The sequence below is a fragment of the Cupressus sempervirens genome, chromosome 11 (genome assembly GCF_028749045.1).
Source record: "Cupressus sempervirens isolate cs-2001-9-10 chromosome 11, ASM2874904v1, whole genome shotgun sequence".
Lineage (NCBI taxonomy): Eukaryota > Viridiplantae > Streptophyta > Pinopsida > Cupressales > Cupressaceae > Cupressus > Cupressus sempervirens.
The window spans coordinates 754,384,971-754,409,523 of NC_143128.1; the positions used below are offsets into that span (position 1 = coordinate 754,384,971).

The following is a 24,553-nucleotide window of genomic DNA, read 5'->3' on the forward strand; positions in this document are numbered from 1 at the left end:
TTAGCATACGGATTTTAGAGCCATTTCTTGTACGGATTTGTAAAGAAAAGCAGCGTACGGAAATTGCAGCTAGGAATGCGAGGTGATTGTACGGATTTTCCAAGCATATCATGTGTAGGGATTTGGATTGCAAGATTACAAATTTTGAAGAGGGGTTTTTGCATACGGATTTCATCACAGAAGGGTGACAGGAGGTTTTGTATAATAAAAAAAAAAACGTCGACAAATCGAGAATGCTCAGAATGAGTATCAGATGATACTAGAGGGAAGAGGAAGAATCAGCGATTGCCAGAAAGAGTGTAAAATCGATAGAAAATGACAGAAATGGTGTGTTCTGTGCAGTTTTGTGTGGGTTTCACAGTGCTAACCAGGACCCCGCGAGGGCGCTGCCCCTCGAGCCCGCCAGGGGCGTTGCCCCCTGGACCCCCAGTCGTTGCGGATATCAGTCGTGGGAGTCTGACCAGTGAGAAGATTTGGAGCTGCGGCAGGCATGGAGTGTTTGCGTATCAGAGGCACTGAGAGTAGGTGTTGGCCATGAGGCTGTCTTGGTGGATGTGTAGAGAGCTCGGGAGGAGCTAATCATCCAATTGGAGGCAATGCAGCGACACTTGGCTCAAGGTACTCGGCATTGGAAGGTAGAAAGCGGCACAGGTGGCTATCAGGGTCAGATGTCAGATTGGCTAAGGTGACAGTGTTGGGTCAGTCATTATATTTTGGTTGTTGATTTGTCTCAGAGATTTTGTAATAGTCGTCGGGAGACGACTTTTCTTTTTTGGGGGGAATGATGTCGTCGGTAGAAATTGTGTATCGGCCAACGGGTCCCTTCGGAAAGGAAATTGTGTATCGGCCGACGGGTTCCTTCGGGAAAGTTCTTGTTATGTAGCCAACGGTGAATAGTTTGTAGCGGACATGATGTATCTGGCCGACGGATACCTTCGGGAAGGTTCGTCAGAAAGTATTTATAACCCCTTCGGGAAGCATTGTATTCATCTGATCATTATCATATCATATGAGAAAAGCATAATGTACTGTTGGCATATGCGAATAATAATAGAAGTTCTGCTATTTGTTGTTCGGTGTTCGTATCGATTTCCTATGTACGTTGCTTAATTAATCCATACGGTAAACAGCCTCTAAGCCCCTTTAATGTCCTGGTTAGCCTACGGGACCGTGGGGAAATAGGCTAACGACGACATCATGCTATGAATGCTAAAAAGGGGACATTACATAGAATATGGGAGGCTCCTCGTCTGCCAACTTGCCCCTTGGAGGAGCCTCAAAATCATCCAGTGGAATCTGGCTAGCTGCAGCCTCCAGAAACAGCCCAATGGCATGGTGCGGCATTAAAAATGTTCGGTGCTGAAGTGTCATGAATTCCTCCATCCTATCAGCAAGCACTGAGGCCCAATCATATACCACTCCGGCAACGGCGCCAAATGTTTACTGTACTGGTAAAGAAATCAACGCATACAGACAATGGAACAGAATAGCAGAATTATATTCGGATATGCCAGACCATACATTACGCTTCATAATATCAGTAATAGTAGATGATGCTTTACAATGATCCCAGACGGGATATAAATACTATCCGCTGAACCTTCTCGAAGGAGTCCGTCGGCCACAATCATTATGTCCGCTACAAACTATTTACCTATCGACTACAAAATACAAAACATCGACGATAGTCAATCTGTCGGCTACAGAAACACCGCCGGGACCATCCAGTCGGCTGACAAATCCTTCTGATGCCCTTATTCATTCAACCCAATCCACCTGCCAAATTCCTATTTTATTGTTCATTTTCTTTACTTCTAAACTAAGTTTGGTTTCTTGGATTAAAATTAAAATTGAGTTAAATAGTATTAAATATCTTTTTATTAATTTTTTTTTTGTTAGGGGCGTTGATGCCCCAAACATTCCAAGTTGTGTGACCTTCATTGATCCTTGGGAAGGAACTGCTCCTTCCCTGCATGAAATAGATTTGTGAGTTTTGCCTGATTATCTGCATCTCATCTTTGCTTCTGAGTTCCAAGAATGATATTCTTCCTCTCTTTTTCTGTCTTGTAACTATTGTTGGCATTGCCATTCCTTCATCAGTGGCTGCCAGACCAAGCTGCTTCGCTGATGCTTTCTCCTGTGTTTCACTCTGCAGTTCTATATTTCTGTTCCTTTCCTCTTCCAATTCCTCCCTTAATGATCTTCTATTGCATCATTAAAATTTACTATACCTTCCTCATTGCCTTCAGTTTTTGCTGCGTACCTTAACTCTAGGTCTTTGTTCACTTCAAAGTCTTCTTGTGACTGTTCTGCTAACTCTAACATAGGATGAGTATTAGATTCTAGGAAAGTTTTTAGATTTCGGTCCTCTGAAATCTTGATCTGTGTTCTATTAATTAAACTTTGGCATTCCCTATCAGGGCTGCCCTGAATTTGATTAAAGAGATCTTGGCCATAATCTTCCATGATTTCTTCTGTTCCCTTTTCTGACAAAGAGTGTGTTTGCTTGTTGATAGTTACTAGTTCACTTGATCGCATTAGTTGTTCTTTACTAGGGGCTATACTACCTGTTGGTTCTACTGATTGGTGTTGTGCTATTTGCTCCTCTTGCCATAGTTTCAGCTGATCACAAACAATAGTTGTGGATTAGTGTGATATCACTCATCATTCTGAGAATTCCCATATTCTCTTTGACCTCTTCTATGAACTTCTTTTGTTGTTGACATGTTATGTTGTATTTGATTTTTCCTTCCTTTTCATGGTTTTTGATTCTATCTTGTCTTTCATTTCAAGTCTTCATGTTCTCCATATCATTCTTAGTTAAATCTTCACTTGATTCATTCTGATTGCTAGAGCTATTCGGGATAACTGACTAAAGATGATCCTGCTGTGTACTAATTTGAGTTAGTTGAATACCATTTACCCCTTCAATCTGACCTTGTTCTTCTTCGTAACCTCTCCTTCCTCTATATCCTTGTTAGGGATGTATATTTGACTAGTCATCCATGCTCGTGGTAACATTGAGCTTTCTGTATGTATCTTCCTCTTGTTGGATATTTTGCATTGCTATTGTAGGGAATTTAGTTTTAAGATCAAAAGTTCTAAGATGGAGTGTGACAGACCCAATATCATAATTATTCTTGCAATCATGATCGTATAGGGCAATGTTTTGGACAACTTCTTGAAAGAGAGCAGGTGTTAGATTATAAAAAGACCTGTTTGTAATAACTTTGAAAGGTTTGATCTTCTGTGTATATATCCTTAGATTTATAAGAAGTTTGATTTCATTTGAATCTAAAAAAGAGGTTTCTATGCCTATTAGCTCTCCTATCGAATTTCCAATACATTTAAGAATTTGGCTTTGTAGTAACTCTATTGGAAATTTTTTAATTGCCACCCATGTTGGAAAAATTTAATGATTTATATCAGTTATGCTGAAGTTAGGTTTCCATTTATTTATTTTTATACTATATCCTTCAAAAAACCAAACCATGAAGTAAATTATCCCTAATATTCCCCTTTTTACAATGCAGATAAATCAGTTTAGCAGAGATTGAGGTTATACTTACTTGTTCGCCCAGAGATTCCTAAAGCCATTCGACAACATTTGATATTTTAAACCCAAGGCTATTCCATAGAGCGAAGGGGCCAAGGCGTTTGCAATTGTGCCAACAATCTTCCATACAACTTTTGCTGATAATTATTGTGCTTTCCTGATTAGTACTGTCATTCACTTGATTTTTCTTTACTACTAGTAGGGTTTTGCTCCATTTTCACTGTTGGCATTAGGGTTGTTCGTCTCACACTTAGTAATTACCTCCTACACCTTGGATGTGTCCGCTCTATTTGCTGTATTTTTGAGGGTTTCTAGATTATTGCTATGTTTCTTCTTTGGAATTTTAAATAGGGGTTGATCTTTGGATGGGAGGGTTATAGCTGATTTGGTTGAGTTGCAGGCTTTTAACCTTGCTTCAGGTATGTTTCTCTTTGGGTTTAATGGGATTGAATTTGCACTTGTCGCTATGGGATATCTAGGGTTCATATTTTTCTACACCTTGGATGTTTTTTTTTTGAACTAACTTCTATCCATCTTCATGATCCTTTGTTGTTGTTTGACTTCATGGGATTTTTAGGGGATCATTGATTTTAGCTTCCTTTTTTGAGCCTTGGTTTGTTCTAAATGACTGGTTCGATTTTGTTGAGAATGCCGTGATTTTTCCAAGCACGTGCTATCTTTTTTCCTCTTTTGTCGTGGAGCTTTGCAAGGGCCTTAAATCTATTTTTGCAAACGATTGCTGGTGTTGCTGTTTGTTTTAGTCCAAATGCCTATCTATTATGGACTAGAGTAATGAGAATTGTTGTGATTCGGGCGATTTTGCGATCCGAGAAAAGATGGGTGCTTTTTGCTGGCTTGTCATACCAGATTGCCGATTTTTGAGGCAAAAATCTCTAAAAATCGGCAAATCAGCCGAAAAAATCATCAAGTTGGTAAATAAATACTAATCTTTTTTACGCATGTGATGGAGTTATTGTTTATGTATGTTAGGCTTTAGCTTCTATTTGATGATGTTATAATTTGTTTTGAGTTATATTCAATAAAGGGTGTATGAAATAAATTTTAAATCGTTTAAATCTTTAAATTTCAAAGGTTTTTTCACCTTCTGATTTGTAGCCGATTCATAGGTGATTCACGGTTCGAGTAGGCCTTGCCAATTCCGATCCAATTCTGATTTTTGGTTCTTTGTTACAGACCCCCTGTACCAAGAGTATTGTCGCTACTTGATATTTCTTCTTTTTTCTGCCATATTCATCGAAGATAGGGTTTTGTGTGTTGTTTGTTTTGAAAAGTATTTTGGCTTTGTGCATTTCATTTTTTGCTTTGCTATAGTTTGCATTTTAATCTAATAATATGATTATTAGTTTATGTTTTTAAAAAAATTATCAACACGTAATGCTTATTTGTTATTATTATATTATTTATTTCATTTTTTATCCTTTTTCATGTTTGTTCAATTACTTATATCGTTTTAATAATTCAATATTTATGTCTTCCTAATATATGTTCTCTCTAATATATGCTATTATTATATTTTTATTTTATTTTATATATTATATATATAAATCTTTAAAAAAAATTATAATGTCCAATTATTAATAAATATTGGCTAGCCTAATTTTATAATTTAATTTAAATTACATGCAAAATTAAATGGATATTTAAATCAACTAAAGTTAAGAATCTAATTACCACTTTAAATTACAAGATAATCCGTTATTGAATTACTTCACTAAATATCAGAAGAATTTAACATAAACTAAATTAACTCAAGGTTATATATAATGACAAAGACAACACATTAACACACTTGTCCAATAATGTGTGAATCTCAAAAGATAACCTACAGGGGTTGTAACAATATCATTATACTCATCAACTGCAGATTGAAGATATGTGCTGCACCATACACGGCTCTTTGATATAGACTTTCTTGTGCACCACAAACAACCCGTTAGTGATATTTCTGATCTCTCTGTTTTCTTCACTCTAAAAATCAATGTTAGAAACGTCAGAACAGAAAAATAAACACTCAGAAATTCATTAGCAATATGCCCAGTATGCCTACGAATACATATCAACTGAAATATTTCATGAAATTATTCTATAGTTCAAACTGACCTCAACCAATCATAAACTAGTTACTATCATATAGAATATGAACTCAATATAAATGTAGTTATGATACAAAGTATAAGACTGCAGGTACAGTAGGTGCATTATCCTTAATAACTTACAATATTCACCACAATCCATCTTTTTTGGATTTTAAAGCAACAAACAATCTTTAGGCACCTCAAAACAAAGCATTATGAGCACACAAATATGGATGGTTCAAATCCAAACTTACACGCCCTCTCCCACATGGCATGACTATTGCAAATATTGTCATTGATGTCAAAAGTGTACGGCTGAGATTGTTTGCAAGATTGTTATCATTTATGTCAAAAGTGCTATCCTTGTTCCACTGTTGCAAGCAAAACACCATAGGCTACTAATAATCACCCATTACATCAAAGGTCAATATTAATGCTTGTCTTACCATTCATACTCTTGCACAATCAAATTTTATTCTTATATTCTAAGATGACAGACGATGTTCTTGCAAGATCAATTTAAACTCCGCTATCTAGTGCTTGCTGACTGCCTTTGGCACAAATTAGAAGAATAAAATACATATTTACTTATTTTTGACCAACTCCATTATTATTTACAAAAGACATTAGCATTGTTAATCAGACAAGTAGTATATATAAAGCGAGCTAATGATCTTTAATGATTACAAGTGTAAAATATGTGGTAGCGATTACCATTTAGGAAGGCAGTGAATTATCATTAAGACTAAAGAAGTGACTATATAACCAAAAGGTAGCATTGGAAATTAAACGACAACAACAGCAATTGTGATCACTTAATGACAGCTAGCTCTATTATAAGAGGCAGCTGTTACTACTAAAAGGCAGCAATTACATCGTGGAAGACTGCGATCAGTTTCAAGGTACACCATTTAATTATAAGGAAGAACCATGAAAGGACATCACTCTTCCAAAGGACATTTCTCTTCATAAGACACATAAGGTATAAATAATAATTGTAGGTAGTGTGTAGTGTGGAGAGTTAAAGATAAATCATATTCAGCAGTTGTTTGAAGAGAAGAAGGGTCATGAGATGTGTGAATAATAAAAGGAAGATTTACTATTCAAGAGAGAAGTGATGAGATAAGGAAGAATCATGAAAGGACATCACTCTTCCAAAGGACATTTCTCTTTATAAGACACATAAGGTATAAATAATGATTGTAGGTAGTGTGTAGTGTGGAGAGTTAAAGATAAATCATATTCAGCAGTTGTTTGAAGAGAAGAAGGGTCATGAGATGTGTGAATAATAAAAGGAAGATTTACTATTCAAGAGAGAAGTGATGAGATAAGGAAGAATCATGAAAGGACATCACTCTTCCAAAGGACATTTCTCTTCATAAGACACATAAGGTATAAATAATGATTGTAGGTAGTGTGTAGTGTGGAGAGTTAAAGATAAATCATATTCAGCAGTTGTTTGAAGAGAAGAAGGGTCATGAGATGTGTGAATAATAAAAGGAAGATTTACTATTCAAGAGAGAAGTGATGAGATAAGGAAGAATCATGAAAGGACATCACTCTTCCAAAGGACATTTCTCTTCATAAGACACATAAGGTATAAATAATGATTGTAGGTAGTGTGTAGTGTGGAGAGTTCAAGATAAATCATATTCAGCAGTTGTTTGAAGAGAAGAAGGGTAATGAGATGTGTGAATAATAAAAGGAAGATTTACTATTCAAGAGAGAAGTGATGAGATAAAAGTTTTATCGTATAAACACAATCTGGTCTTATGAGAGAAAGCAGAAATTGATCTTTCAAATGCAAGAAGATGATTAGTGAATGAAATCAAGTTTATATCATTGATTGAAGGAGCAGATCCCGGAAGAAGAAACACCTTTGAGCTAGATGTTGGTGCCTCGTATTCTAGTAGTTTGGTGCCTACAAATTCAGTGGCAAGAGTTGGTGCCTCCAAGAGATTTGTGCCTACACATTAATTTTGGGGATTGGTGTCTATGAAGTTTGTAAAATAGTTCTATATAAGCAATATTTTGATGTGGTTTTCTTTTGTAGAGGTTTCTATGTATATGTTCTTCATTGTGAAAAACCCTCAATCTACGTGTGTGCCCATCAGTGACCCTCTCAACGAGAGTTTGTGATTAAAAATAACCTTGATTTTTGTCCACCAACTATTATGGCCTACAAGATATCGTCCATTGAAACCCAGTAGTAGAGAGCATTTTAAAAATTTACTACAAATTATATACCATCAATAGGTGTGACTCACGTAAGGGATGGCTTGCTAGGTAGGACAACCAGCCAAAATGATACGATGTGCTTCCAAACTCAAACTTTCCCTTAAAACACTTAATGACAACTATTGACAAGATCAAACAGCAATATCAAAACCTGAAACAATTCAAAATACATTAAAGGAATCCATCTTCAATGCCAAACTGTAAAATTCCAGTTTTGATATGGGTGATTTTAGGGTGGAATCACTTCAACTACCTAGGAGGCTTTTGGTTCTGAAATTGAAATTTCTAGAGGAGTTTCATCCTCAATAAATTAGAAAGCTCAAATCTTGATAGAGATAATAGTTAATATGAAATTGGTAACTCGTTTCTCTTCACGAATTACCCTTCTATAACTTTTCTTGGTGAGTAAAGTATTAATTTCTCCATTTTGGCTCCATATTTACACTAACATTTTAAAAACATTGTAAAAGTTTTCAAAAATGCTAACTTCTTCCCCTTGAGCCTAACACCTCCTTGTTTGCACAACTTCATTATTTAATGTGCTTTTCCCTTCTTTGATACCAATTAGCTACTGGCCAGATATTTGCTTATGTGCAAGAAGGCAATATGACGACTCAGTTGATTTAATTGTGGGCTTACACACCTAGAGGGTCCTACTATTATTTTATTTTTATTTTTAAGGTATAACCTTATAGACATTGTTATCTTTTTGGGGTTTATTGCACATGTGATATCTATATAGTATCTACATGTGGTCTCTGATGACCATTGTAGTTGCGAGTATGGTTTCATTGTGCATCCTTTTTTTGAGCTTATTGAGGCATTGAATCATTGTTGTGTGGAGTGATATCTTGAAATATCCTTTTCTATGCTTTCACATGCAATAATTGTTTGATTTCCAATACCCAAAACAGATGAAATATAAATGTAATGGTGAGCAATAATAATATATTTTCTTTGGAATTCAGTAATTTAGATACACAATCTGAATTTGCAAATAATCAACTCCAGGATCGAGCATACCAATATCACTGACCTGAATGCTTATGGAAATGATTGTCACCGACTTGTTGCAAACCTCAGGCTTATTGCTTTTTGGTTTCTAAACCCTCATTCAAGTCACGACATTCATTGCCAGGTGCCATGATGTGTATACTGGTTGCCGGTGTGTGGTCTCTATAGACAATGAAAGGTGTCCTGGTTTATTGCAGATCACCAACTAGAGACCCTTGAATTGCTTAGACGAATTCCATGCATTCCATGCCTTCACATGCATGAAATTTACCACCAATCATACAGAGATAGTTATAATTTGAGACCCTTAATGCTGGAAATAACCTACTAAAGTGTACTGGCTTTTCGTCCAGAAGAATTATCCACTGGGGCTGCATCCTGAGATAATCGGCTTGCAGAGAGAATTCAATATCAATAAGAGGAACAATAATCATGATGTATTGCCATCAAACTTTTTTATTTAGCCTCCAAAAAACTTTCATTTTCTTCATGGGATTCTTGGAAGAGTGACATAGGCATTTCAAAATATTTGCCTAACATGAAATAACTCACCACCATGGAGCTAGGAGAGATAAAGTCACAACTTACGTGACCCCTCTTAATAATTAAATATGATTAATTAAATACTTTAGCTTTTTTCTAGCAACTTATTATTAATTGATCATTAGGAAGGAGGATACGTTGCATATCTTCAGTTTTAACAGACATACATATCAAATTTTATCTGTATCACGGAGTTTAGTGCAGATTCACAGAGTTATTTTCTTTCTAAAATTGAATTATGATTTGATAAATATCATTTTCTATTCTCACTGCTCAACTGTCTTTTCTCTATTTAAAATTATTCTTCTGTTGCTTCAAGTGATGAGTTGAATTAAATCACCTTTTATTTTTTTGTTTGGTTTGACAAATTCGTCTTTTTCTTAGAACATGGACTAGATAAAAAGATCTTTACTTTTGAACATTCTAAAGGTGGATTTGATTTCTTTACTTCAGGCTTTGCATCAGTGCCCTCACATTTTTGGAGATGCAACTTTTGCAAGCTTTATGCATGCATATGCTTTAGGTATGAGGTAGAACCAAAATAATTGGTCTCTAATCTGAAGTTTTATTTAGTTGAAATTGTTATACGCTTATAGCATTATCTTTGGAACTGTTGTATTCATAGCTAAAAATTGATATTATATTTGTTGGATGTGCTTGAATGTTCCCTTATTAGAGTAACTGTTTTAAGGAATACTGAACTTTCCTCTCACTAATGGGAAATTCTTATGTACTTTGTCCTTAGTTGCATCTCTTGATAAACATTGCAATATATCACCTCTAGAAGGGATCAAATGGGCCTAAAATAATAATCCCAGAAGAGCAATACTGAATGTGTCAGTTTTCATGCCATTTATAATGCGATTAGTTTGTCATATTTGTATAGATAATCTTTCGAAATACTACTTCAGGGATATATGCAGTTTCAATTGGAAATATGCTTATGAGTATCTGTTACATATGATCTGATAGATTGGATATGCTATTTTTGTCAACAGAAATCTTTTTGCATGTGATTCATTACAAACAGTAGGTGGTTATGCAAGGATAATCAAAAGTATTTCTTCCATAAGTAGCGCAAACATGCTTAGCAACAATGAAATAACATGTTAAAGAGTTGGAAAAACAAGTAGAGAAGCAATAAAAGAGAATTACAGGATTTCATCTGGATTATAATGTTATCCTATGTTGCATGGGTACCTCCTCCCCCCCCCCCGGACTTGCAGAAGTTCCAGCTGGTTCAAAGTTCGGGTTCGGTTTGAACTTGGTTCGACCACAGTTCCAATTTTTGCCTGCTGGTTCAAACCAAGTTTGAATCCGGGTGAACTAGGCCAAAAAAATTGAACCAAGTTCGAACTCAGTTTGAACCACATGCTTTCTGAGCCCCCTGGATGGCAAAAAAGTGCATTTTTTTCAAAATTTATTAAGTTGTTGGCATCCACAGCCCTAAAAGATTGTTATGGAATGCTTTTGGTGGCCTCTCATTGTCATATTTTGTGGCCTCTCATTGTCATTTCTTGAAGAATCTGATGCCAACAGCATTGTTGCTGCTGCTGATCCCATTGGTCTTAGCTCTATTGCTTAGTCAACTAATGCCAGAGAAGAAGAAAATGAAGAAGGAGAAGAAGATGAATATGAAGAAGAAGATAAAGATTGAAGAACCTAGAATATTAATAGATTTTTATTCCATTAGTTGAACAATGAAACTTGAACTTGATGCTACAATTTATTTTTAATGTTTTGAATCTTTGATGTTGAACTATATGATGGTATGAGCACTATGACTATATGATGGTAAGATCACTATGATTACAAGTTTATGGTGTTTTTGTTATTTAAATGTGTTTGTGCTACTATGCTACATTCTAATTCTAACTCATACTTCATAAATATTTATATGTACATACATTTTTTATAGTTTTTATATGTTTTGTACTAACGAACCCAAACAAACCCAAACCCCTTTCCAAAATTTTGACGAACTTGCGAACCAGTTCTCGAACTTCAAACTTGGAATTGAACCCGAATCGGTAACTTAGATATTATCCCTAGGCAAGATATAAAATATTAGATTTTGCAAGCTAAGTGACAGAACATAACATTGTGAAGTAAAACAATTGAAGAAGATCCACGGTCTTTGTTGAAGGGTTATTTTTTACTCCTTTATCTGATAAGACTAGTAATTGCAATAAACGACTAAAATAACAATGCATGCTAGATTGAACAACAAATGTACATTCAAATGTTGTTCTTTACAAATAAATATACTAGGGAAGATCACTTGAGAATTAAACATAGTCTACAATTATTGAATTTGAAGAGGTGCCAATAGTCAGTTAAGACCAAGCTGTTGGCAATGACCACAAGTAATGATGACCACTTATCAATTCTGACAAGTACTAACAAAATAGTAACAAATCGAAAGTTTATTTTGGTATTTTTGTCTTGGTTCTTTCCGAGTGGGCTCCCATCGGCTCCGCATCTAAATTGACCACCATTAGGCTAGGGAGGACATGTTATGCCAACTTTGTGATTTGGGAGAGGTTGAGACAGATTCTCACTTCATTAACTGCTGCCCCATGTACTATGAGATCGATTCTACTACTTACTAGAGCAGCTCAGTCTCTCTTAGCCTTCTTGACTTATACCGGTTAGAGATGTCTTTCCCTTTATCTTCAAGGGAGGTAGAGGTTCAGGGAACACACCCTTCAACGGAGTCACCCTTTGAGTGCACACACTGACGAACTCATCCCATCTTTCTTCACAATGGTACCCTCAACGTGGGGCACCAAGCGGACACTTGGCCCCCCCAGGGGTCTCCCATGGCAATCAGACCACGTAGATCCTCCACTTAACAACAACTTATATCTTGGGATCTCTAGTCTTGTGGCGTACTCGTCGATTATGGATTTTTTCCCAGTGGATCGAGGTAACTAGTTTGCTGAGTGTTTGTACTTGGTTTGGGGTTCTCTTCTTGTTTTGGTTCCTTTTTTTTTTTTTTTTTCTTGTTGCTATGTCTTTCCTTGGACACCATTTGGTGCTCCTGTTGTTTGTTGGGTTGTTGCTCTATTTTTGGTAGTCCCTTAGGCACTCTTGTTGGCCATTTGTTGGACACTAATAAATTTATCTTATCTCTCACATGATTTTGCAATCTTGGGAATCAAAAACACCCATCTTTTCATTTTCTTAACTTTATAGTAAGCTTGTCTTATTTCATCTCCAAATTTTGATAGACTAGGGAAGATCACCTAAGAATTAAACATATTCCATGTCCGCAAGCATTGTATTTAAAGGGGTTCCGATAGTATAGTTAGGAGCAATCTATTGGGATTCCCAAACTTGCCACTAGTAGGGCGAGTTCGGTGAGTTGGCAAGCAGAGTCAACTTTGTTGAGTTTCGACAACTCACCTGCTCGACTCGTCGAGTTTTGAGAACTTGGCTAGTGGGAAAAACTTGCCCAACTTGTTGAGTCTGAGCATGCATAACTTGCTCAGGTCAAAGCATACGCTTGCAAGTTTACTCTGCAATTCAACACTTGGCTTAGGGGGTGAGAGGATATATACAAATATAACATTTAAGTATAAGAACTTATACTTTAAATTATATTATAATATTTGTATAAATACTGTCAGGATGTTTGACATAGGTTTCAACTTCATAGGAGTTTAGATGCAAAATCTAGATTTTGGGGTTTTCCAAAAAATTCCAGATTTAGACAAATTCCAAGACTCAACATGCCTTCAACACTCTAACCCCCCATAACCTATCCTAGCCCTAAGTTCAAATTGAATCTAGAACAAGGATTGTATAAAAGTTTTATGTTTCTAACTCATTTCATCCAAAATCCATGTCCCCATATTTAGCAGGTTCCTGCAGTTGGCCAAGTCAGTTCACCATCATGACCCTCGTGAGCTGACAATAGGATTTGAGGGTCTTAGTTGTGTGGTTATAGGCTTTCCAGCAACCTATGGTGTGTTTTGGCTCCGTTTGAGGGACTTACTATTTATAGTAAGTCAATTTGTTGGTTTCGATGAGCTCAGTGGAGTCAGAGTTGGAGGATGCTCTCAATTTTCATTTGGGCTTCCAGTTTGGGCTCCAAGAATCTTGGAGGGAGTGTCTATTTACAGTAAGTCACCCCGTCAGGTTCATTCATCATCTTTCATCATCAGGATCACTTTGGTGTTGTCAGATTTCGATTTTGATGCTTCTTCAATTGTTTTCGCAAGACGGGTGAATTATTATTATGTATATAAATATACCGAGGTTGCTATTTTTGATAGTGTTGTTGGTTGGTCACCTCAGTATCATAACTCATTGGAACCAGGACGAAAAGTTTTAGATCATGGGAACAAGAAACAATGGCCTTACATGTCAGAATTTTAAGTTATGGTGGAAAAGGTAATTTTCGGTGCCAAAAGCAATTAAATCAGATTATAATGACACTTATTATGTTTTAATGTTGTGTGTGGGAAGCTTCTTAACTGAAGTTCATTTGAGAAACTTTGTGCCATTTGGAGATTATAAATATGAGCCCATTTGATGAGTAAAACATCCAATTATTTGATTATCTTATTTTTCTCTTATTGTCTTTGTGACATTTCTGAGTTTGAAGTTTGTGCCCTTGCTGAAGTATAAGGGTTTGAGATCTACAGCTGAAGTATTGTAGATTTAATTCTGAGAATCCATAGCTGAGGTATTGTGGACTTTTGAGTTTTATTATCATTTCCTCTTTTTGTATTAACTCTGGTTGAGGAGCATTTATACAATTGAATATTATAATTTCTCTATTGCTAAACGAGGGTTTAGTCTGCAGATTGGAGTTTGTTTTGGGCAGCATTTGTAAGGGTAGATTGTGAATGCTAGATTGAAATTGGACTAGGCGGCTTTCAGTTTGACTTTGCAATTACATTCTACAGCAAAGACCAGGTTCTTAATTTGTAAAATTTAGTTAATATTACATAGTTTGTAAGTAAGCAGGCAGGCTTCAAATTCTGATTTATAATCAGCCAACAATTGAATTCCCTTTTCATTATATTGCTATATGGTTTGTTGATGAATGAATTCAGAGGCTGGTGTGAATCATTTCAGAATTGTTTATTGGCGTTTGGTATTTATTTATGCAAAACTTATAAGGCCAAAATTAAATAAATTTGTGATTAGTTTCTTGTACATTTTGATATTGTGTTTGAAAATTTAAGACATCATATATTTAGTGGTAATTGGGTTGCTTGCCAAATGTTTGACAAAATGTCAAACCATCGAAATGTGAAAGAAATTGATGCTTGATTTAACTATAACCAGACAGGGTTATTACAACTTATACTTTAAATTATATTATAATATTTGTGTAAATACTGTCAGAATGTTTGACATAGCTTTCAGCTTCATAGGAGTTTAGATGCAAAATCTAGATTTTGGGGTTTTCCAAAAAATTCCAAACTCAAATGAATTCCAAGACTCAACATGCCTTCAACACTCTAACCCCTTATAATCTATCCTAGCCCTAAGGTCAAATTGATCTAGAACAAGGATTATCTAAAGGTTTTAAGTTTCTAACTCATTTCATCCAAAATCTCTTTGGTTTCTATTGCATATTCCTGACAGACTTAGCTACAATTTACACTTTACATATATCATGGATTTAGCATTTATGTTCCTTGTTTATGTATGTGATGACAAATTAGCTTCTATTTGATGAAGTTACAGTGTCTTGAAGTTATATTCAATAAAGGGTGCATGAAACAAGTTTTAAATTTTCAAAAATCTATAAAATTCAAGGGTTTTTCATTTTGCCAAGTTGTAACCTAGTCATTGGCGAGTTCGAGCCGAATCATGAGTCGAAACAGCCTTGCTGAGTCACGAGTCAAGTTGGCCTCGCCGAGTCCAAGCTAAGTCCAAGTCTGGGAACTGTTGACACAAAAGTCTACACCTTTGCTTGAGGTATGACCTTCAAGCGACCTCATGTAACATGGAAACAACCTCCAAGTGTGGGACTTACACTTTGAGGTTGAATCTTCAGAGATGGTCGGCTTCCTTACAATCAGGATGCACTCAACTACAACTTTTTAGGAAAGGGGAGAAGGATTGGATGAAATTAAATTGCTGAAAGGGAATGGGGGTGAAGCAATAGATTGAAATTTGGTTACTAACTTTTCTTATGAATGCACTATACATTAATTAAACACCCAAAATACACTAATCTTGACTCTATTCTATCCTTGAAGGAATCACATGCAGGTTCTTCTTTGTTTGAATTTTGCAGCAGCATTATGCTTTGCAATTGTAAATCCTTTTGTCTTCCATTAATGAAATTCCTTGTTTCTTACCTTTTTTTGCCATTCTATTGTCTAGTGCATTTTTATTCGTTTTGTAGTGAATGTTTCTTTTCTGTTATTCTTGATTCATATGTTATGTTAAATCTGCTAGCAGTTATTGCATAATGAAATTTCTTTTCCTTTCAGCACTTCAATTAGTTCCAAACTTGCATATGATTCCTTGAAGGATAGAATAGAGTTAAGATTAATGTATTTTGGGTGTTTCATTGATGTGTAGTGCATTCATAGGCAAAGTTAGTAACCAAATTTCAATTTGGTGCATCACCCCCTTTCCCTTTCAGGAATTTAATTTCTTGCAATCCTTCTCCTTTTTCCTCAAAAGTTGTAGTTAAGTGCATCCTGATTGTAAGGAAGTTGGCCTTCTCTGGAGATTCAACCTCAAAGCGCAAGTCCCACACTTGGAGGTTGTTTCCATGTTACACGAGGTTGCTTGAGGGTCATACCTCAAGCAAGGGTGCAACCTTTTGTGTCAACAAGAATTATGGTTGGGAATCACCACAAGTAATTATGACTACTTATCAAATCTAACAAGTACTAACAAAATAGTAACAATCTGTTACAAGTTTATTTCGTCTAATCTCTTCTCTCACATTATTGTGATCTTGGGAATCAGAAACACCATCTCTTCCTTTGTTAACTTTTTTGCAGGCTTGGCTTGGATTTCATCACCAAAAAAAGAAAAGAAAATTGAATTCCTGGACTACAGAGAACAAAAGAGAATCACAATACCGTATATTAGGACACAAACTCCCTTAGAATGCTTTGTTAGATGGAGTTGTTTGTTGCCTTTTATAGTTTCTTTGTAGTTCTAGGAGTGATTTTTGAAGCTATAAATACCCAATCTTCTCAACTAGTGCTATATTTCTTAAATGCAAGTTTCCAGATTTTTGGCCTTTATGCAAATGACGAAGAATCAATCTGTGAATCTTTTCCTTTAGCTTTCATGACTGATGTAGTAATCTTGAATTTTCCACTACAAAATAATTGCCAAAACCTTCATTTGTGGGCATGGCTTTTTCTTGCACTCCTTATACCACATATGGTTCTCTAAGGTAGTGTTAAAAGAATCGAACTCAGCGAATTGATGTTTGACTTGGACTTGGAGTCAATGTTGAAACCTGACCAAGACTAAGAATTTAAAAAAAAAAAACTTTGAGCATGATGCCCCTTCTGTGGATGTGATGTCTAGGAATTCACCCTAAAAACTACAATAGCAACAAGTTAGGGTTAGGGTTACCTTCACCAAGTAAAATATCTCCTCAAATAGTGCAATTGTAGATTTGAAAAAATGATCATAATATGAGAAAGCTGAACATGTGTATAATATATAGCCTCTGTTAGGGTTTGTCCATAACACATGAGATTCATAGAACATCTATAGCATTATTGCAAACACATTAAAGAAGAAGCATGATAGGTCCACCCAAAGCCATCCCACACTAAGCCCAGAAGCATAACTTTGGCCCTCTTGGCCTCAGTGGTAGACAACATGGACGTCCACCAAGGGTTCCTAACTAGTGGGGTGCTTGTGAATGCTTTCTCCATTAATGCTTCATCTCCTAAGATTTAATAGCCTCCTGCATTGTAGAGTTAGAGGGAACGTTGTATTAGGGGTTCCTTGAATGTCCTATCTAAGCCTAAGAGTAAAACTTTGGCCCACTTGGCCTTGGTGGCAGGCAACGTGGACATCCATTTGGGGTTCCTACCTAGATGGCAATCCTCAAGATTCCTCCTCCCCTTACACCTTCCTTCTATAATGAAGTTCACAAATAAATTATTGATACATGCATATATATCAAATTGTAATTAAACATATACCAAGATAATGGATTGACAATAATACATAGGCCACGATATGTAAAAACTCTCAAAAGGTTATATCCTTCACAAACATCAATTTGCTTTTGCTGATCAACAATTTGATATTTTGTCAAACATTTGGCAGGCAAATTATTATCACTCAATAAATAATGCTTTAAATTCACAGCCAGCTGCTCACAATTTTAATTGATTAAGTCTTTATCAATTTGGACAACTGAACACCACTAAACAATTCAGAAGTAATTCTATAATTGATAGCAATGCTACTAATATCCAATTTAAAAATTGACTTTTGGAAATTTACAAGCATGCAATAATGAACCTAGAAATTGACTTCTAACAGAGGAAATATAGATTGCAGCTCTCAAGAAATAATCCAATTTACTCGTAGGTTTAGAAATACATGCTCCTCATTTATAATCACAAGTGCTTTAAAACCTGATTGCTCTAATGCTTGGAATGAATCCTCCTTTATACTTCATTGTTGGAAAGATCACCACCTTTCATAAAGTTTGAGTCACCACTTATCATTGTTGTCTTTGAGAATGATATTTTCCAAATTGATCTTCTTTGGGTCTCCTTCTCAAATGAAACCTTCTCCGTTTTATATCTTCGAATGTGAGGAGAGACACTCCTACACCATGTCTGCACCTTTGCAACGGTTTCAACCTTTCATAATTACCACCATTTGGGAGAGTTGCTTCCATATTATTTAGTCTTCATTAATTCTCTCTTGATTCACAGCTTCAAACTATCTCTTCTCGTTGCACTTCTTTTTTAAGTCTGCATATACTTTCCTTATCAGCACATGCATATATTCCTCTTTTACATCTGTATTTACAATTCTGCTATAAACTCTTCTTACTGCCATGTCTACAACCTTTCTTTGATACCTTTCCTTTTATCCTCTCATTTCCATATCTGCATCATGTAAGTCTGCTATAAACTCTTATTCCTCCACTTAAATGCACTTCACAACTTCTTAATAGATCTCCCCAAGAGCGGTGTCTCTTCCACTTTTTTAATTGCCCTTTAACCATTCTTAACTGCTTTTTTTAGTTTCTAATTTAGGTTTCTTAATTCTTTTCCAATTCCAACCTGATTATTCCATATTTTGTTTTCCAATTTCCCTTGCCTTCATACCTCCTTTCCGTGGGACAACGATGAGCTCGGGTAGTAGAGACCTAAGCTCAGGTTTCAATGTCTGAAAGTTCCGATGGTGTTGAAGAGAATGTTGGCCCAGACAACACTCAAAGACAAGCTGAGGAGGAAGGTTGAAAACACTAATGGCAACCGAGTTGTCCGGAGGCCTAGATGACACTAGAAGTCGAGTTGAGGAGTGACAAACAAGCACAACCTGATGCGAGTAAGTAGAACCGAGTTGCTCGTAGGAAAAAAGCAATGGGCAAGCAGGAGCCTAGAAACAGTGGCTCAAGTAGGTTCAACGCGAGAGGAGGAACAAGCCATGATGCAACCTGATAGTGGAGGGAACACGTGACAATTGTGTCGTAGCCCAACTGCAGAACCCATGCAAGCAAGGAACACCAGCAACGCCCTACGAGAAAACATAAAAGAGGTTCAATTACCTACCTGTTGCTGCTTGCAAGATTATTGTAAGTTCCCTACAGTGGAGAGAACACACAATAATTGCGTTGTAGCCCAACCCGTGGAACCCAGGCAAGCGACGAACACTAGCAACACCCTATGAGCAAACGGAAACAAGGGTTGAATTCCCTACCTGTTGGTGCCTGCAAAGTTATTGTAAGTTCACTATCATCATGTAAGGGTGGATTTGGTTAGTAGATCCAAGCAAATTTTCTCATCAGTTTTACCCTTTTGGGTTCCCATGTAAATATGTTCTCTTTTGTTGATGTGTGATAGTTGTGGTGGTAAATCAATCTTGTTGTACTGTTATGAGATTGTGATTATTGTTGTATGGAATGGTGTTTAAGATAAGGCAATATGAACAATTAAACCAGATACAAAACTCAGAAGACAGAAAATTATATCAATTCAAGAGAAGACAAATATTTAACCATAAGATGAAAATGTATTGAGATACAAAATTAATTTACAGATCCTTGCTTATTATGGAAATGAATAAACTGGAAGGTAGGAATAACCATAAAACTACTGGTAGCTAACATATGCACCTAATTATTAATGAAGATTAAGTAAACCTAAGCATGAATAAATATAAATTTACTTGAACAGTTTCCATCATTATATATATATATATATATATATATATATTAAAAAAAGCATAAAATAATTAGTAAGGCCAAGAAATAGCTGTTAGTAATTTGAATTCCATTACAGGGTGTTAAAAAAGGCTGCGTTACTTGTAAATTAGCTGTGCATTATCATGAACTTTACCTTGGTATAGATATGGATATGGTCTTCAATTTTTAATACGAGCTAGCCTTTATGTTTTTGCTTGATGTGCTTGAAATCTAGTTATGGAGTGTTGAATTTCTTGCAACATAGCTGTTCACTACAATGAGCTTTTCCTTGGTACAGATATGTATTAACTTTGTTCCTTCTTACAAGTTTGGGCATGCTCTTGTCTTCAAATATGAGCTAGCCTATATTTTTATATGGTTACTTGATATTTTTGTGCACTCTTAATAATTTCTTTCTTTCTAATGAAATTCTATTCAAAATATTATCTGCGCTTTTCAACATTGTTTATAGAAATATGTGCTCTAAAATAGCTTTATTTAATTGGATTTAACTACAAACATATACAAACATAGACACACATACGATGGACTGAAGATGGGTGGGGCACAGATAACTGATGGCTTATTGCTTCTTTTAAGATGTCTAAGCATAATCCGAAATCTTAATTGCTTTTTATGATTATCTCAGTTTTATCTCAACTCAAGCCTATGGGGTACAAATATTGAGGATGATAAATATGACTGCTGTATTACTTTAATCTGACAACATTTTACATATGGGTCTTACAGTTGGCTCACGTGCTTGGGGAATTACTTCGAAGGGCCTAGCTTTGGTATGCATCATATCTTCGTGTTAAAACTTTCAAACTATTTATTTTATTAATTTTGTAGTATTGATAATGAAAAAGATTCACATTGTATTGAGGTAGCTGTTTACCATTCTATGATTTTGTTGATGTATTTTGTTTCAAACGGAGCTTTGACAGATACCATTTGCTGACTTCTTCAATCATGATGGAAGCTCTGAAGCTGTTTTATTAAGTGATGAAGATGAGAATTTTTCAGAGGTGCATTATCATTGTATTTTCATGTTCTTTGGTTCTACTGTTGCAAGTAAGTTTAGTTACTGAAAGTAAAAGATAAAAATGTACATGGGCATTTAACCAGTAAGTCAAATATATATAAATGAAAACAGTGAAAAAGAATTATGATACATATAATGGTGGCAGTAACACAATATATTTTCTTTCGCACCGATTTAACAATGCCAAATCAAGTTCCCTACAACTCTATGATGGCTATCGTAGCTATAAAGTGGGTAAATGCCTTATAAAATCACAATAATAAAATAGTGGTTTGAGATAGCAGCAAAAAACGTATATACTATATAATGATGCCAATTCATGTTTGTCAGAAACCTAAGATGGATCTACTTTAAGTCTGGCTGGTAACAGCCCAAGATAGTCTTTAATTTTTTTTCTTTTTTCTTAAGGGTCCTTTGAATATATAAAGTAGGTATACCTTCATCAATTTAATACTCTTTAGTAAGAAGCTAACAAATTCTTCTCTCCATTGTATTTCTGAATTACAGATTATCAATCTAGTGGAGAAGCTAACAAAATCTTCATTCCATCAGATTTCTGAATTCCACAAAATCATTTCCTCCTTCCACCATACTCTAACCTGCATCAGCAGAAAAAGTCATTCCCAGCAGATCATGAACAAGGGCTGTTGTAGTGGTCTGTGCCTTACTGTAACTCTAGATTGTCAGATCCAAGGTCGTGTATTTGAGGCTAGCCAGGTTGGAAGGATGAAATCTATCTCGTGCAAACTTTCCACTCAATAGTATTTAACCCAGAGTTGCCGGAAACTCCTTTGTCCCTCCTTGGGAACACGTATCCCCGTATCCAATTTGGAAACATATCCAATACTCCCTGGATACACATTGAATATTGCACCCATTGTTAGCCGACTGGATGGTTCCGGCGGTGTTCCTGTAGCCGACGGTCCGGCGGTGTTTCTGTAGCCGACGGTCCGGCAGTGTTTTGTAGCCGACGGTCCGGCAGTGTTTCGGTATTCCGTAGCCGACGGTCCGGCGGTGTTTCGGTATTCCGTAGCCGACGGTCCAGCGGTGTTTCGGTATTCCGTAGCCGACGGTCCGGCGGTAAATAGTTTGTAACGGATAGAATAATTGTGGCCGACAGACTCCTTCGGGAAGGTTCGGGAGTAGTATTTATATCCCGTTTGGGATCATTGTAAATCATCATTCATCTACTATTGCGAATATTATGCTACTGTTCTGCTGTTACTTTCTGTATGCGTTACTTTACTTTACCTGTACGGTAAACATTTGGCGCCGTTGCCTTATGAATCTGGAAGGTGGGAGGAATGAAGATTAATGCCAAATCAGCTTAACAAGGATCGAAATAAGGCGAAGGGAAAAGATGGAATCCGTATTGCGCAAGAGAATTTAATTCTAGCACAGCAAGCCGAACGCCGACGGAGATTTCAGAGGATTGTCGACGAAAACCGAAGTGCGGAGGAATTGTTGGAGGAGACTCGGTAGCGAGTGGAATTGGTGGAAGAAGCACGGGAGGAGTTCTTGAAATTGTGTTCGCCGAGGGAAGAAAATTCAGACGGGAGAGCATCAACTCGCACGGCTCGCGGTGCCGACGGAGCACGAGCGTGGAGTGACCTCTTCGTCCAGGATAGACTTCCGCGGGAAACAATTTCGGAGGATCCTCCGTCTTCACCAAGGGTTGCAGCTGTCGACACCTCCGGTGTGGGAGTGCAGACTGCCGGTGTGGGAGTACAGACTGCCGGTGTGGGAGTGCCGACCACTGTAGGAGTGCAGACCTCCAGAGTTATGGCGGGACCCAAAGAAAAATTACCGAAATTTGAAGGCGATGGTACAGCCGACCCTCTCCGACATTGGAAGACATGTGAGACGATCTGGCGGGCAAATGGAATCACAGATGCCGACGAATGGGCCAGGCACTTTCCGGCAACCCTACGGGGTGTCGCGATTGATTGGTTTTCGGATATGGATCCACAGAAGCTGGATACATGGGATAACATTAAAAAGGAGTTCTTGGCGGAATTTAAACTCTTACGAGATGATAATGAAATCGTAGCGGAAATTTTCAATACCAAGCAAGGGAAGCACGAAACTGTCCGTGTCTATGCCAGGAGATTAAAAGACTTAGTAAACAAAATGGAAAGCAAGCCAGCGGACGGATTGCAGAAAAGGTGGTTTGTGGACGGCCTACGCTCGAAGTTGCGGAGGAAAATGAAAATTGTGCCACCGTCATCATATGTGGACGCATATAACAGAGCACTGGACCTTGAGAGTGCACAGAAGACAAAGAAGAAGAAAACCAGCTCCTCTGACTCTGATGATGATGAATCCACTCGGGATGATAGTAGTGACGACGAAGGCAGCAGCAAGAAGGTTCGTGCCCTACAGAAGGATATGGTTCGCATGATGAAGGAATTTAAAAACATGCAGAAGGAGCCAAAAGGCAGTGAACTGTGGTGCACGGAATGTAAGACCGACGGTCATACTAAGGGATCGTGCCCGAAGAACCAATTCTGCGACATCTGTCAGATCATGGGCCATTCGACAAAGGACTGTCCTTTTAACATGAAGACAAGAGGATCTCCGCAGGTGCTTCTTACGCAGCAGGCTTCCCCGTCGGGCAATAACGGAAATGCAAACATTGATGGTGCCACACCCGGAGGGTATAGGAATAATAGCAGAGGGCAAAATACCAACAATGCAAATAATAACAATAATAATGGAGGCCGGAGTCGAACCCAATATGATGCAAACGGACGGCCGATCGTTCAATGTCGAGCGTGTAATTTGTGGGGTCATTTTGCGCGGGATTGTACAGCGGCAAACACACCGAAATTATTATGCAGATGGTGCGGACCCGGCGATCACGAAGATTCCAAGTGTCCAAAGGCTGGAGTAAATTTGATCACTATCGGCACGGATGTAGAGGAGGTTCTGGCAATTACACGGAGGCAAGCGGAGGAAAAGAGAAAAGTGGGGGAAGTGCAGGCGGACATTGCAAAGGCATCGTCGTCGGAAACATCTCAGTTGAAGGACATCACCGGCACCTTGGCAAAGAACTTCGCAGAACAAAGCATTGTACGACAGATCTTACAAACGGAGATACCGGTCAAGATAAGTGACCTCCTTCTCACAATGCCCCAGTTACGGACGGCTATTCTGAATCATACACCGTTTTCAAACGCACCGGAGGAAACAAGAAGGAATGGTAGGGAAGTAATGGCAACAGACCCAATGCTGCTGGCACTCACCTCCGGACGGCATCCGGCGGTCGTCGAGATGGGGATTTTGGGAAATGTTTTGACAGAGACAATTGTTGACGGAGGGTCCGGCGTAAATGTGTTGCCGGAGGATACTTGGAAGAAGTTGGGAAAACCGACGTTGTGGCCACCTGCATTTCAGTTGCTCACGGCAGACCAACATGGAATCAAACCGTTGGGAATTCTGAAAGCGCAACCGGTAACAATTGGTACGCAACCATTTTTATTGGATTTTGTAGTCATTCCATTAAAAAGAAAAGGCTATGATGCTATTCTGGGACGAGATTGGTTGGTGCAAGCAAAAGTACAACATGATTGGAAACGCAATACCCTATCAATGGAGCGCGGAGGCAAAAGATTCATAATTGACCTGCATACGCAAATGGTCGGTGAGGAGGCAGCATTGTCAGATTCTGACAGTGAAGGCGA

The 24,553-nt window shown here is 37.3% G+C and overlaps 1 protein-coding gene across 7 annotated transcripts in view; it reads left to right on the plus strand.

Moving 5' to 3' along the window:
* The window catches only part of LOC149531793 (SET domain-containing protein), a 208,178-nt gene that overhangs the window by 120,248 nt on the left and 63,377 nt on the right, over positions 1 to 24,553 (plus strand). For all 7 annotated transcript variants that reach the window (XM_089808905.1, XM_089808903.1, XM_089808904.1 and 4 more), the window contains 3 exons: positions 9,901 to 9,970; positions 20,576 to 20,619; positions 20,773 to 20,853. In XM_089808905.1, coding sequence (XP_089665031.1) covers positions 9,901 to 9,970; positions 20,576 to 20,619; positions 20,773 to 20,853 — 195 coding nt within the window. The remainder of the gene's footprint in view (positions 1 to 9,900; positions 9,971 to 20,575; positions 20,620 to 20,772; positions 20,854 to 24,553) is intronic.